The 16,746-nt window shown below is 32.2% G+C and overlaps 3 protein-coding genes across 3 annotated transcripts; all 3 read left to right on the top strand.

The window, feature by feature from the left end:
* The first annotated feature begins 4,458 nt into the window (after positions 1-4,458).
* LOC107491221 (uncharacterized) lies at positions 4,459-6,713 on the top strand. Its single transcript, XM_016112023.3, has one exon. It carries the CDS (start codon positions 4,552-4,554, stop codon positions 6,487-6,489), a length of 1,938 nt encoding a protein of 645 aa, XP_015967509.1. The 5' UTR covers positions 4,459-4,551; the 3' UTR covers positions 6,490-6,713.
* An 886-nt stretch (positions 6,714-7,599) lies between these two features.
* LOC107491223 (hydroxymethylglutaryl-CoA synthase) lies at positions 7,600-11,903 on the top strand. Its single transcript, XM_016112024.3, has 12 exons — positions 7,600-7,904; positions 8,007-8,113; positions 8,557-8,689; positions 8,995-9,138; positions 9,667-9,825; positions 10,006-10,079; positions 10,162-10,237; positions 10,330-10,385; positions 10,485-10,572; positions 10,667-10,807; positions 10,934-11,083; positions 11,548-11,903. Exons 1-12 carry the CDS (start codon positions 7,830-7,832, stop codon positions 11,719-11,721), a joined length of 1,377 nt encoding a protein of 458 aa, XP_015967510.1. The 5' UTR covers positions 7,600-7,829; the 3' UTR covers positions 11,722-11,903.
* Positions 11,904-12,887: 984 nt separating this feature from the next.
* On the top strand, positions 12,888-14,980 carry LOC107491009 (peroxidase 66-like). The gene is made up of 3 exons (XM_016111793.3): positions 12,888-13,096; positions 13,552-13,740; positions 14,209-14,980. Exons 1-3 carry the CDS (start codon positions 12,896-12,898, stop codon positions 14,776-14,778), a joined length of 960 nt encoding a protein of 319 aa, XP_015967279.1. The 5' UTR covers positions 12,888-12,895; the 3' UTR covers positions 14,779-14,980.
* Positions 14,981-16,746: the final 1,766 nt, after the last annotated feature.

Below are 16,746 nucleotides of genomic sequence, written 5' to 3'. Positions count from 1 at the left end.
CTTTAAGCACACCCACGCTTCTTGCACTTCTCTCGTAATGTAATTCCTCACATCCTTTTCAATAAAATTTAACTCGCGATAACTCCCGACAGCCGCAACAAATGATTGGTAAGTTTTTCTTAGTCTAATACCAGCCTCCTCGTTATTCTCTATTGTACGATGAATGGACATGCTTAGTTCCCTGTGCTGTTTGAGATATTTTAGATTTCCATTTTTCCTCTCTGCTACATGTAATCAATTGGTTCTTAATCTCGTTTCCCTTCCTATTTGTGCTCCAAACTCTTATAGAAAACCCTGCAGCCTTGGCGTAGTTCCTGTTAACTTTTCCAGCATCTTCAAGGGTGGTAAAGGTCATTCCAACCTTGGGAACAAACTGGTCTTCAACAACAGAGAGAGGCTGCAGAATACACCATGTCAAAAACTATAAATACACCTAATCATGTCTGATATGATACACCCGAACCGCAACAACTCAACTAAAATGACAATAAAAGTCATAAACTGTAAATACACAGGCTGCAGAATACACCATGTCAAAAACTAAAAACACATCCAATCATGTCTGATATAATACACCCGAACAACAACAACTCAGTTAAAATAACAGAAAAAGCAGTAAACTGTAAATACACCCACACTTCTAGCAAAAATACACCCAAAAAAGATCTGATCTACACCCGAGTATCTGCTATAAATTCCAGATAATTAATCAAAACTAATACATTACATTCAATCCACAGATTTATCTTCATGTATTATTTTGACAGTCAATGTTCACGAATTATTCAGCTATATAATGCTATACAAATTACTACAACAAAATTCAGAGTAAATCAAACCTCACGAACTTCGTTAGATTCAAATTCATAATCCACTTCACCCTGATTCAGCTGAGAATCTGACGTTGAATCAACCATTATCTTCAAAATGAATCCAAACTTTGATTTCAGTAAACAAAAATTGATAGAAAACGAAGCTGGAGTTAAAAGAGAGAAGAACGAGAAGAAGAAGAACGAGGAGAAGAACAAAAAACGAAACAAATCTAGAAATAAGGAGAGAAGAACGAGAAGAAGAAGAACCAGAAGAAGAAGAACAAGAAGAAGAACAAAGAAAGGAAACAAATCTTTTAAATTTGGTAGTTATATAGCGCGTGTATTGGACGTAGGATTGCAGCGCGTTTTGAGGGTTTATTGATTAATAAACTTGTAAAGCATACAAGCCCTAATGACTTGTATGCAGAGCTTTTCTGTAACTAATAACCTTCAAATAAAGTAGAGTTGAGAGTTCAAGGTTCAACTCTTTTGGACCAATAGCTATCACGAGGGTCACAGTTTAAAACATTTTGAGTTAAAATTTTAAAGCCTTTATTTTCGAAGAACAGAAATTGAACTAACTGCTAATTACACTGGAGTTTCATTCTTAACATCTCTTTTAATTCTACAGCAAAAAACTAAATAAAATTGTATGTCCTACTATACATATAGAGTTATATTTATATTTATATAATTAGCCGCATTATAATGGATTTTATTTTTGAATGATATATAGTTAGCTTGTCCAAGAATGAAACTTGGTTTCTAGAATTTTATAATCAAACTCACAACAACACGAGCTTCATTCTTATTGTCCATTAGATCAGATAGTCGACTTCAATAACTTGCTTCAATTGTGAATTCGTGATAACATGATCAGTGTAGAATTCATTTTTGTTTATTTGTTAAAAATAAAGAAGAATTCGTGAAGGAAGTGAAATAATAAATTTAATTTCGATGTCAGTGTAAAATAATTTTACAGGTATATCCAATCACATAATATTACGTTAGCAAAAATAATATTTTTTGATATTGATAGTATGAATGATCATTTAAAAAAATAATTATGATCGTATTACTGTGTAAAATATTTTATATTATTAAAGTATCAAAATTAAAGTAGTGAAATAATATACAATAGAATTATTTGTGCCCAATTATGTGATTAATTAACCACATTATTTTTAACCATATTGCAAGCTTAATAATGAACTTAGCTACCACATTAAAAGAAATTTGTTTGCGGACCCGTGATTGAGCAATGTGGCAGTGCATGGTCTTTTTCCTCTGATCTGTTCTCCACATCTAAGTAGCGTTTTTTTGTTTGTAATATATATGTAACATGCAACACACACTTAAATTGATTGCATTTACATCCACACTGTCAAATTAACTTTCTTCTTTTTGAATAAGGGACTTTTCTCATCATAACCATGTCCCACTTTCCTTCTGTCATAACTCTTTAATTTTCTTTAGTTACTAATGTATTGATTCTTAAAAAATACAAATTTAAACGGAGACTATATGAATGTTTATTTCTATATAAAAAGACGAGTAAATGATAAATAGGTTTCTGACTTTTTATTTTAAAAATAAATAAATTTTTGATTAATTAAAAATACAAAAATATCATTCATTTTCTAAAATATAAGACATCTAAGTCCTTTTAGAAAACTAATTTATCCTTATATATTGGATAAAGGAACTTAAATGTCTCACATTTTAGAAGGTGAGAGACGTTTTTGTATTTTCAATTAATAAAAAACTTATATGTCTTCGAATTAAAAAGTCGGACCTATTTGTCTTTTTTCTCAAAAAAAAGACCTATTATGGTATGTCTTGTTAAAAAATAAAATGAAGTACAAACTTTCATAATTTAATTTGATATGTAAATATTCGCATAAATTTTTTCAATCAAAATAAATCTATCATATTTTTTACCGTCAACTAAATGCACCTTAAAAATAAGAAAAGAATCCAACAAATTATGTATAAAACAAGCTTTGCTCAATGTTAAAGCATATGCGTAGGAATTTATAGGTGGTAGCACCTAATTAGTTGGACAATGTTTGGCACATCCGAGACAAATTTTAGTTTGTTGCACAAAGATATTCTAACTCTTTCAGAAAGAGAAAATGATAACTTTGCAACATTCAAACCTTAATCAATTCATTTATTGTCAATTAGCACATAGATGAATTCTAAAAGAGCATTTTCTTTTTGTACACATTAGTGGTGTCCACTCAATAATGCTTTTCAACATTCCTAATGTTACACACTTAAGGCTAAGTTATCATTCTTCAACCACTCCAATGGTTGTTTGTGTGTAAATTGTGATTAGTTCTTAGTTATAAGTAAGTAGAATATTGCAGTTATTATGTTATATTAGTCCTTTTTTCCAGAACCTGACTTTTTCTTGTTTTTAATTTCTGATATTATATTATTATATACATACAAACATATATGGCCCTCACCAATTCAGCAAATGCTTTTTATAGTTGTCTATGTCAAACTCACTCATGGTTTTATGTAATCATGTGCTATCATTTGCAATAATTTAAAAAGCCAAAATAACAATTTATTTCTGTGGGTAGGGTAGGATAGGGTAAAGTTTAGAACTTTAGGGTACAGGTAGAGTTAGGATCGAGAGATTTTCAACTCGCAGATAGGGTAGGGTAGAATTTTAATAAAATTTTAAACCTGCGGGTAGGGTTAGCGTAGGGTCCAAAGCCTACCCTACCCTATCCATTGCCAGCCCTAGGTGCAGTCGACTTCACGTGAAGTTGATACTTGAGAGTCGTTAGATGATTTGACTAAATTTTCATCTAATGGCTCTCAAATATCAACTTTACGTGAAGTCAACTTCACCTGAATTTTCACCTATATATTTTAGACATTATAATGTTTGAAAAGAGAATTTTGTGAGAATTTAAACATATCCGCGTGAGACATACACATGATTCATGATTTATCTTTTTTTTTAGTTGTCCACGGTATCCTCCGACTCGACAGGCCAAGGACTATTCCGTTGCAGCTGAATATGATTTATTTTACGTTCTTTATGGATTGACATGTCCAATAAAAATGTTCTTGGGCCGACCACAATTTTCGACCAAATTTAAGAGCTAGACTGTAATATAATTGAACAACCAGAATTAAAACAAAAAGTTGTAGGAATTTGAAAAGAATGTGTGAGATATATGAAAGATTCTATCTAAATATGATCCATATTACGTTCTTAATGAGCCGACATGCACAGTAAAAAAATTCTTGGACCAACCACAATTTTAGACTTAATTTGAGAGCTGGACCGTAAGACAACTGAACAACCACGATAAAAAAACAAGAAGTTGTAGGGATGACCGGATGAGATTGCTTGGCCTGTGGCAATTTCAATTGGAAATAGTATCAATAATTAATTAAGAGGTCAACATTTTGGAAGGTATACTATTATGGAAGACAAGGTCCAAATTGAACAGCATGACCTTTTCAATAGGACCACACTCATTGCCGTATTCAGCCACCTCAAATCTGAATCCAAATACATAAAAACTATAAACCAGTACACACACTTTTCTGTTCTTTTCTGTTTGTGCTTTTCCATTTGTGCCGGTTGCCATACAACACCTAAGAATCTCATGGCACAAGAAAATATCAAATTACTATATATATAAAGTAAAGTAGAATTGTTTATGATTGCACAGAAAGGAGAAAGAAAAACTAAAAAGAAAAGAAAATAATGGAGAGGCTTGGCCAAAACCAAAATGAGGCCTCTCAGTGTTGCTGTCCAACCCCATTTTTCAACTCATCAGCAGCATCACCAAACATCAACAACAGAACCAAAATCAGAAACAGTTCTTCTGAATGTCGCCACAACTTTGTAGCAACAACTTCATCTTCCATCTTTCCAAACACAAACTTCACAAACCATGAGTCACTTCCTTCTCTTCATGAATCATTCAATGAATTCAACAAAGTTTACCCTCAGTATTCTGAGACTGAACTTGTTGACCATGTTAGAGCACAAGAGTATCACCATCTCAGCAATCACACTTGCCTTGATTACATTGGTGTTGGCCTATTCTCCCATTCTCAACTCCAACAACAACAACGTTATCATGGGGATGCATCAAAATCACAACTTGCTTCAACTTCAACTTCAACTTCAAATCAATATCCTGGAATTCCATTCTTCAGCCTATCCTCCAAGACTGGGAATCTGAAAACACTATTGATCCATGGTGGACAAGAGTCAGAATTTGAGTCTGCAATGAGGAAAAGAATCATGAATTTCCTCAACATATCTGAAACTGATTATTACATGGTTTTCACAGCAAACAGAACCTCAGCTTTCAAGCTTGTTGCAGATTCATACCAGTTCCAATCTTCCAGGAAGCTTCTCACAGTTTATGACTATGAAAGTGAAGCTGTTGGAAACATGATTAGTGCCTCAGAGAAGAGAGGTGCAAGGGCTATTTCAGCTGAATTCGCATGGCCAAGGTTCAGGATTCAGACAACAAAATTGAGGAAAATCATTGTGGGCAAGAGGAAGAATAAGAAGAAAAAGAAGGGTCTTTTTGTCTTTCCACTTCACTCAAGGGTAACAGGAACAAGGTACCCTTATCTTTGGATGAGTGTAGCACAAGAAAATGGTTGGCATGTGTTGGTTGATGCATGCGCATTGGGGCCAAAGGACATGGACTCTTTTGGCCTCTCTCTCTTTCTCCCTGATTTCTTAATCTGCTCTTTCTATAAGGTCTATGGTGAGAATCCTTCTGGTTTTGGTTGCCTTTTCGTCAAGAAATCTGCTATTTCGAGCATGGAAGCTACTTCTTCTGCAGGAATTGTGAACCTTGTGCCACAAAATCAGATACATCTATCCGAGGATTCTTCTGGCACTGACTTAGAACTTGAACAAAAAACTATATGTAGCATACAAGAAGAACAAGAAGGAGAAGAAGAAGAAGAAGAATTATCCTCAATGAGATCATTCTCGGGTCCTAGACAAGCCACAGAATCTGGAAAAGATGAAGAAGAGGCGCAATCTCATCGAGGTTCTGAAATTGAGGAGGCTAATCTCAAGAAGAAGAGTGTTGCTCAAGGAAGTGAAAATGGAGGGTTTGAGATTGAATGCAGGGGTTTGGATCAGGTGGATTCTCTGGGATCAATACTGATTAGCACTCGGGCGAGGTACTTGATAAACTGGTTGGTGAACTCAATGGTGAAGCTTAAGCATCCACACACACAAGAGTTTCCACTGGTGAAGATATATGGTCCAAGAGTGAAGTTTGATAGAGGAGCAGCTTTGGCATTCAATGTGTTTGATTGGAAAGGTGAAAAAGTTGAGCCTGTTCTTGTTCAGAAGCTTGCTGATAGGAGCAACATTTCAATCGGTTATGGATTCCTGCATCATATTTGGTTTGCAGATAAGTATGCAGAAGATAAAGGAAGAGTTCTTCAGAGCAAAAAAGAAGTGAAAGGCAATAATAATAAGAAGAAGAAAGATAGAGATAGTGAAGTTGGAATAAGTGTGGTTACTGCTGCATTAGGATTCTTGGCTAGTTTTGAAGATGTATATAGGCTTTGGGCTTTTGTTGCAAGGTTTCTTGATGCAGATTTTGTGGAAAAGGAGAGGTGGAGATACACTGCTCTCAATCAGAAAACAATTGAAGTTTGATTATTCATTTCAACCAATTAAATTTCATTTATTGTTAGTTGTTCATCATTGTTCTTGATTTCTTTATCTTGTAAGTGCCTATCTAGAGTGTGACTTTGGATGAAGGTTATTTCTTGTATATGGAAATTTGATTTGATTCTCCAAGGAAAACGGAGATGATTTCAGCAACTATATAGATAATTATTCACTCTGTGAAATGCAAAAGAAAAAAAGTATTTGTTTCAGGAAGCTCCATTACTCTATAGTGCACATATTACAAAAAGAAAAATAATACAGATAATAATATTATTAAACAAAAGTAAACAAATGCTTGAACAAGACAGTGTTACTATTTTATTTAACATGGGAAGATGTTATTTTATTCAAGAATCAAGGCATGTCAAGGGAACAATATTTTACTTACTAATGAGGAGACTCCCAACCTAAGATCTGTGTTAACTTTGAGTTTGCATCACTCTATTATTGTTGGTCCAATCTATCCTATTCCTATGTGGCTAGCTGTGGACCATGATAAGCCAAAAGGACAAAGACAAAGACAATAAACATGTCTTCATCATGGAATTTTCAAACTAAACATTAATAGTTTCTTAATTTTCTTATCCTCTACCTAAATTTCTGAAAAGAACATAAAACAAACTCTAATTAGCTCATTTTAGTTAATTCTGTTAGTTATAAATGCAATAAAAGCTCTTTAGGTGAATAATCTTGTAGTCAAATTTTTTATTAAGTAGTCATTAAGTCTAGTATCTAAAAATTTAATTTTAATGCATTATCAAAAAAAATAATTTTATAAATACAACTAATTAAATAATATCATATTAATAAAAATAATTACATTTTAAATTGATCAACATGATCATTTAAAAAACAAATGTACAAAACGTTTTAGTGTTTTACAAGGTAAATTTATCAAAATTAAATTCTATTTACTAATAAATTAATGATGATCAATCATTTGAACCAATTAAATAGTAGTGATTAAGAAACATAATTTCACCCACGGATAAGAATGACAATCATAATTAATGGGTAACAATGAACCCCTCATTCAACTCAAAGACCCATCAAAATTTCCACATAAGGAGGGGTTAGTTGGGAAGAGGCACAAAATCTACCACACAAAACAGAGCGCCAAGGAAAAATGGCATCAGCTGAACAGGGCAACTTCCAAGTCAGCATCTTTTTTGATTCAATAAGCCACCATTTACTCTTTCTCTTTCTTTCTTCCATCACACTTACAAGTTACAACTTTCCACTTGCACCACCTACTCCTCCTCCTCCACCTCCTCCGTCTTCTTCTTCTGATCTTCAACAAGTGAGAAAAAATCTACCCTTTTTCCATGGCTTCTTCGCACCCAAAGAATGTGGGAATCCTTGCCATGGACATCTACTTTCCTCCCACATGCGTAAAACAGGTATGTCTGATTGTGAATTGTGATTGTTTTGTTGCTATTTCGTGATAAAGTTGAGATTTTTAACGGTTTTGATTTGTGGGGTGTTGCGTGATTTTGATGCAGGAAGCTTTGGAGGCTCACGATGGGGCCAGCAAAGGGAAATACACTATTGGGCTTGGACAAGATTGCTTGGCATTCTGCACTGAGGTTGAAGATGTTATCTCTATGAGGTCACTTACCAATTTTTCATTGCCATATCCCATATATCAATCCTATTTATCATTAGATTTGAATTTCTTTAATAGTTTGGTTACAGCATAATATGTTGTCCTGAGATTCTAAAGAGAAAAGAAATTTTGTTTACTTGGAATTTCTTTTATATATATTGAGGTGTCTGTGTCGAATAATACATAATTAGGAGAATTCTATTAAGAGAAATCAATCACAAATTTAACATGTTTAGGATGATAATATTTGATATGCATAAACATAGATGAGTGAAAATTAAGTATTTGTCCATCATAAGGGGGTGCCGTTTATTTCAGCTTTGATAGTTGATCAATGCTGCTTTGTGAACCTGTATGATGGAGCTGCAATGGCTTGGCTTACAGTGATTTTATTTTATTTTCTAATGTTATTCTTTTTGCTTTTGTTTTGGGCTGTTGAATTGCAGCTTGACAGCTGTATCCTCGCTTCTTAAAAAGTATAAGATTGATCCGAAACAAATTGGACGCATGGAAGTTGGTAGTGAAACTGTCATTGACAAAAGCAAATCCATTAAGACCTTCCTGATGCAACTCTTCGAGGTATCTCTATCTCATTCTCTGTTTTGGTTTTGAGTGTTGATCTTAGGAAACAAACAGCATACCGATGGGGACTCGCTTTAAAAGATTGTAGATCTTTCTGCTTATAATATTAACTTATGTTGAATTTTACAAACATAGAAGCTTGTAGCAGCATTCCCTATGGCCCTATCCCCTACCACTTTTGTCCCAATTATTGTTTTCTGAAATATATATGAGTCGAAATTCAAAAGGGTAAAAGGGAAGGAAATATATCTGTATGTGCTTATGTGATTCCTGCATCTTATATTAATTCATGTAACAATCAGGAGAGTGGTAATACTGACATCGAAGGTGTTGATTCAACAAATGCATGCTATGGTGGAACAGCAGCTCTGTTCAATTGCGTGAATTGGGTGGAGAGTAGTTCATGGGATGGTCGCTATGGACTTGTCATATGTGCAGATAGCGCGGTATGAACTCGAATCTATTTCATGGAAATCCAAGCACTTGTCACTTGTGACTAGTGTTTTTTAGAAATCAACAATTACTTTAACATATATCAAATGATAACTAACTTGAAGAATAACGTGGTTGTGAAAGAACTTAAAATTACAGAAATTCCTAGCTAATGCAAGTTAGATGTGGTATTTCTGATCTTGCAATTTCCTAGAATCAGCATTTTAGGTTTGAGTTGGTTGTGAAATTTCTGTGGCACAGCCTCAACTTATAATTCAATTCTATAATCTGCATGTTTATAAGTGAATTTCACCATCTTTGCTCATTGATGGTACAAAATTAACTTCACAGGACAATGTTTTAGAAAGGCAGTATGTAGCAGATTTCTTATTTAAAAATTGTCTTCATGTCTCAACATTTGTTAAAATATTCTTACTACTATTTTAATCCTGTTACTTTCTCCTCAAACAATGAATCAAATGCTTGATTGCACATCTATATACACCATCGAACAATTATCACAGCTATGACTTTATGTTCAGGTCTACGCTGAAGGACCTGCACGTCCTACCGGAGGAGCAGCTGCTATTGCCATACTTGTGGGGCCAGATGCTCCTATTGCTTTTGAAAGCAAGTTCAGAGGCAGTCACATGGCTCATGCCTATGACTTTTACAAGCCAAATCTTGCAAGTGAATACCCAGTAATGCTCTGTCATTACCTCTGAATTTTTGTGCAGATATTTAGATAGGTTTAGATTTAGCCTCTGATTTATGCCAATTACTTGTTACTCTTGAGTGCTTCTTGATTTGTTCGGTATATATATTGAATAAAGCATAGACTAGTTATGACCTCGGTACCCTTTTGGTTTGGCCTGCTATAGGTTGTTGATGGAAAACTCTCGCAGAATTGTTATCTCATGGCACTTGATTCTTGCTACAAGGTTTTCTGTGAGAAGTAAGCATGGACTGAACTTGAAAGCTTTTTCAACTTTTCTCCTTTTGGTTTTGGTTCTCCTAATATCTTCTTCCATGTTTAGATTCGAAAAGTTGGAGGGGAAGCCCTTTTCAATGGCAGAGGCTGATTACTTTGTGTTTCATTCTCCATATAACAAGGTAATGCAGGCTTTATGTTTTTTTTTTTATATTTATGACATGAATAGACAATGATTACCTATAATGTTTCTCTATGTAACTTGTTCTTGCAGCTTGTCCAAAAAAGCTTTGGTCGGCTATACTACGATGACTTCCTGAGAAATCCCAGGTTTCAGTGAACCATAAAAGACTCTATGGTTATAAGTAAATGTTTTCAACTTCCAATTTATAACTATTTTGTTCTTTTCATTTTCTTCATGCTATACAGTTTTGTTGATGAAGCTGCCAGAACATCCTTGGAACCTTATAAATCACTATCGGGTGACGAAAGCTACAATGGTCGTGATCTTGAAAAGGTAGCTAATCTCATCGAGTATGAGTGTCGTTAATTGACGAAAACATTATCATAAATTGAACTCCTGTTGGTTTGTGATCATTGTGATTCTACAGGCAAACCAGCAAGCCTCGAAAAAGATATATGACACGAAGGTGCAGCCCAGCACGTTAATACCGAAAGAAGTTGGTAACATGTACACTGCATCTCTTTATGCAGCATTTGCATCACTCCTTCACAATGAGAACAGCTCACTGGTAAGGTTTTTCAATTTTCACCCCTAATAGTTCCATTCTTTCTTTGGGCTTCCTAGAGCATCTTTTATGAGGTGAATGGCTGATCCCAAATGACTGATTATTTTCTTTATATTTTTTGAAATGCAGGTTGGTAAACGTGTAGTTATGTTCTCATATGGAAGTGGTTTAACGGCTACAATGTTCTCCTTCAAGATTCAAGAAGGTCAAGGCCCCTTTACTTTGTCCAACATTGTAACATTGATGGATGTGGCTGGCAAGTTGAAGCAGAGAGTTGAGGTATGCTGTCTTTAACCATTTGATTAATCAATCTCTCATGATCATTTTACATTAAACCTAACATTCATAGAGCTTTGCACTTAACCATTACATTTCAATAACAATATTATATGAATCATTATAAAGTTGCTCTAAGCATTTCATGTTAACAAAAAATGACGAAAAAGTTTGTAAATAAAGAAATCGGATAAAACTCCTCTGAAGCGAGAAAGTAATTGTTTAGTTACTCTTAAATTAAGATAGAGGCTCACATATAATGGAAGTTATAAATACGTACCATTTCGGTGTGCAAGGCACGACGAATGTACAAAAAGACTTCTCTTTTGTTATATCATTATTGAGATTGAAAACATATGCATTTAGGCAAGCTACCCATGTACCTAAATTACTTCATGTTTTAACTATGATCCTTTTATACAACATGTAACTAAAATACTAAACTAGCATATATATATTTGTTGCAGTTTCCTCCTGAAAAATTTGTAGAAACAATGAAGCTGATGGAACACCGATATGGGGCAAAGGACTATGTGACAAGCGGTGACTGTAGCAACTTACCTGCAGGCACCTTCTATCTTACCAAAGTTGATTCCATGTACCGGAGATTTTATGCCAGAAAGGACACTACCAGCACATGACATGATTTTTTAGTTAATCATCACTTATATATTCAAATATTTATACTTCATTTTTTTTTCTTTCTTTCTTGATTCAACTTCTGTATTTGATCCCTTGAGCTTATTTATCTAATTTGTTTATAGAAAATGTTTTCATTTCTTTTTGGGTAAGTTTGTACTTTGCACACAAAATCACTTTGTTGATTTGTCAAATTAATTTTAAGCTCTCTAATAATGCAAATAGAAGAGTATATTTCTTAATGCAAAAAGGTCCATAACCATATATCATATGAATTATGATCATACATTACTACATTAGTAGCTTTATTTCCAAATAAATGTGTAATAATTACAAATATAAAAGTAGTCGATATATATTTTTAATAAAAGATCTTCAGTTTATATCTAATATAGTAAAATGTATAATTTATTTTATAAATTATATATGATAAAAATATTTTAAAAAAATAAATTATGCATCAAACTTCTTGTATTCCAATTATATATTATAGATTTAGATGTACAGATTTAAATATTATTTCCTACTCTCAGACACCAACTACGATAGTCTTCTTTCTTTTTTCGTTTTTGTAAAAAAAAAAAAATCTCTATCTATGCACAACACATGATTCTTCAATAATTATTTGTGGAGAACTATGATGATTGAATTGAACAATCCCTTTCTTAGTTTGTTTTTGTTTCTTTCTAGTCATCATTAGATAAGATAAAAGCAACCTTTCTAAGAAACATAGCAATATAATATTGGACTCCACGCTCTCATCCATCATCACCAACTTTACAACTTGATAGGCATAAACCAATAGAACAATATTAATTATTAATCATCGATCAACAAGAATATATTATGCAACTTTAATGGTATATATATCCCTAAATATTGTAGTAGCTATCAAATAAATTGCTTTGTATATTGGCCAAGAAATATGTGTTATGTGTTTAGTAGGTAGTGAATTGAATATACTTGGTTCTAACGCAGAATAAGAAGTAGAGTCAAATAAATTGCACGTATAAACTAATTTTCCAATCTTGAGTTGCTTCAAAGCACATTATTATTAATTCTCAGATAATCATCTAATCTTATTGAGTTTGTTAGTACCGACTAAATTTTCATTCTAGCTATATATACACTACAAATGTTGTTTCAATTTTCATCAAATCACTTGAAACAAGAAGCATGAAATTTCCAATAATAGCTGTTCTCTTGTTGACACTATCAACAGCACTATTGAAAGCAGAACTTGATGCTAAGTATTATGAGAAAACATGTCCACAAATAGAAGACATAATTTCAGAGACGGTTCAAAGTGCTTCTAAGCAAGACCCTAAAGTCCCAGCACGTATCTTGAGGATGTTCTTCCATGACTGTTTCATAAGGGTATGCATTTGTATATATAAAGATGGATAATGTATGTACATAGGGCTTGTTTAGGTGAGCTTCTAAAAAAGATCTTTTTTCAAGTTATCTTTCTTTAAAAGATTTTATAAAAAAATAAAAGTAATTTTATATTTTGGTATCTTATGCAAAAAGATCTTTTTATTTATCAATTATGTTTGGGTATAACAATGTAAAACTACTTTTTTGTTTATTTATTACATGAAAAACATTTTTTTTAAAAAAAATCTTTTAAAAAAAATATAAATTACAATTTCTCAAAAAAGATATTTTTATTTTTATTTTTCTAATATTTTCACTTTTATCATTAAAAATTTGTCAAATATATTAAAAAAAAGTTTATTAAAATTTTTTTTTATTAAAATAATAATGCCTAAACAAACACATATTACTATATCTTAATAGCTTTTTTTTCATATATATGGTTATGATTATAGGGATGTGATGCATCAATATTGTTGGATTCAACTCACACAAACAAAGCTGAGAAAGATGGGCCTCCAAATCTGTCGGTTCACTCATTCTATGTAATTGATGATGCAAAAGCCAAGCTTGAGAAAGCTTGCCCTCACATTGTTTCTTGTGCCGATATAATCGCTATTGCAGCTAGAGATGTTGTAACCTTGGTACTTTAATCCCTTTCTACTAAACATTCTGAAATCAATTAAATGTTGTTGAGTGGTTTTATCAAACTATGTAATCTAATCTTTAATAGATGTCGAATTATTTTAAATATTTAATTATTCTCAATTATTAATTTTATATGAAATTGAATGTACCTAAATTTTTACCTATCTAAAATTAATGAAAAGTACCAGAAGATAGAGAGCAGAGTTCAGAGTTGAGATTTACATTTGAGTTGTATTATAATATTTTTTAGAATGAATGATAACGGAGTACATAATAGAATATATGATAGAGTACATAAAATATATAGGTACAATTGCAAGTATAACAGCTCAACATTCTAAATGAGATTAAAGTATAACTAATTAAAAGATTAGAGTAATTTCTACATACTTCCTTCATCTAAGTTAAACATTATTATGTTATTCATGGTTGCTAATTATGATAAATTAAACCTTTGTGACCAGTCTGGAGGTTCATCTTGGGAAGTTCTAAAAGGAAGAAAAGATGGAAGAATTTCAAAGGCATCAGACACGATAAATCTACCAGCTCCAACCTTGAATGTTACGCAACTCATTCAGAGTTTCGCAAAGAGAGGTTTATCAATAAAAGATTTGGTAACCCTTTCTGGTGGCCACACTCTTGGATTCTCACACTGTTCTTCTTTCCAATCTCGCATACATAACTTCAGTTTTTTGCATGATATTGATCCAACTTTGAACATCAAGTTTGCCCTAGAGCTCAAAAACAAGTGCCCTAACCCTAATACTACAAACCCTAATGCTGGAGAGTTCCTTGATTCAACTGCTTCGGTGTTTGATAATGACTATTACACACAGATTTTGGGAGGAAAAGGTTTGTTTTCTTCGGATCAGTCGCTCGCTAGCGACTCCAGGACTAGATGGATCGTCGAAGCGTTTGCGAAAGATCCGAGTGTATTCTTTAAGGAATTTGCGGATTCCATGTTAAAGCTTGGAAATGTAGGGGTGTTGGAGAATGGAGAGGTAAGACTTAATTGCAAGATTGTGAATTCATGAGAAATTAATAATAAGTTTATGTATAGTTAATTTAATATAGAGTTGATAGTTGAAAGTCGTTAAATGATTTAAAGATTTGGCTAAATTATTATTTAATGACTTTCAACTATCAATTTCACATGAAGTTAACTGTATTTGAGTTTTTATCCTAAAATAAAGAATAATAATGTATCATGATGAGTGAGAAGATAAATTGGTGTGTTGTTAATTTCTTGCAAAATTGTTGTCATAATGATGTGTGTGTTTTGTTACAACTTGATCAAGTTTCAATAAAAATTCACAATCCAATATGACCTCATCATTTAATTTAGATGGGGAAACAAGAGTTTATATATTTTAAAATTTAATTTCAATATTTAATTATTTTTTATAAGTTGGTTATGAATTGATTTATTTAAATAATTTGTACTATTGGATGATCCATCTTATTTTTATTGGTCAATATTCGCATACACATGCATGGAAGAAAGAAAGTAAGCATATTAATTATATACAAGACCCACATAATTTATCATTTTCTCTCGTTTTTTCTGTACTCTCTATATATTTTACTATGTATAAGAGTAGGAAACATTTTTATTTAGAATAGGAATATTTACATTTTCTTTAATATTTTTCATGTAAAAAAACTTTTTTTTTTATTCTCTCACCTACCTTTTATCTTATCAACGACCATTATTGTCCAATTATTGTTCGAGTCAGTGGTGATCTTGCTTGTTTTTTATAAATTTTGTTAGATAGACAATAATTTTGTAATAATGAATTCTATAATTAAAAGTCAAAAAAATTTCACTTTCAAATTATCTTCTAAGTCATAATCATTTGTACACTTAGTAAATGGAACATCCAGTTATTGTTGATTTTGTATAAAAAAATTGAATGAAAAAAAAATCATTCAATTAAAAATAATTAATATAATCATTTGTATAACTATTAAATTAAACATTCCACGTATCTTTTTTGGTCGATGGATTGGACAACTCCCAATCCTAGATTACACACTCACACACTACACTCATACACATAATATCCATTTTTTTGGTCAAGTTTACACATGATGAGACTCGAACTTGAGATCTCTTAATAGAAAAAGAAACTTGTGCCACTTAAGTTAAGGCTTATTGGCTTCTGTTCTAGATTGAATCTGCATTGCTCTATCCTGTCCTGCGTATGTTTGGACTTACCCCTCTTAAGTTGTGCTTTGGTTTTAAGTTGTGCTTTGGTTTCAAAGCCAAAGCCCAAAAAATACATGCCCAAGAAAAAAAAAAACAGTAAAAAGACCAAATAATAATGTGTGACAAAAAAAAGTAAATAATGTAAATAAGATAAAATATGTTTTTTTTAATATTTTTAAACTCATTTCCAACATTTAATTTTTTATCGTTAACTATTAATTTTATTATTACTTATTTGAAAAAAGTTTTAATTTTACTCCTATGAGTTCTATCTAAATCCAAAATTATATTCTAATTTTGTGTTATTTTCTCCCACATTAACTTTTTTTTCTTTCTCATCTTCTCCGATCTAATTTCTCCATTACCACCACCACATTCTTCTTCCGCTGCCACAAATGGCCTTACCACTGCCACTCACTTAGATTGCGCATACATACAATAGTAATAACTAATAAAGGACCTAATTAGACAAGTAATAATTATTTCATATTCACACAAAAAAACTTCAGGAAGGAGGAAGCCATCAACATATATACTATAATATATAAAAAGAACATATCCAGTTAGAGAAATAGTGCCAAAGCAAGAGTAAATATTGAATGGCGGTTAAAATAGGAAATGTTGATGTGGTAGCACATAGCAGTGTTTGTAGTGATGGGAGAAAAAAAAGTGATAGTGGTTTGATTTTGTTCACACCTATTATCATATAAAAATATTTTAATATTTATAATAACTAAAAAAATCTTTATATATTGTGATACATACATAAAAATAAATTATTTTAAAATTTATT

Source organism: Arachis duranensis, chromosome 5 (assembly GCF_000817695.3).
Source record: "Arachis duranensis cultivar V14167 chromosome 5, aradu.V14167.gnm2.J7QH, whole genome shotgun sequence".
Taxonomy (NCBI): domain Eukaryota; kingdom Viridiplantae; phylum Streptophyta; class Magnoliopsida; order Fabales; family Fabaceae; genus Arachis; species Arachis duranensis.
This window is presented reverse-complemented; position numbering and strand designations above follow the sequence as displayed.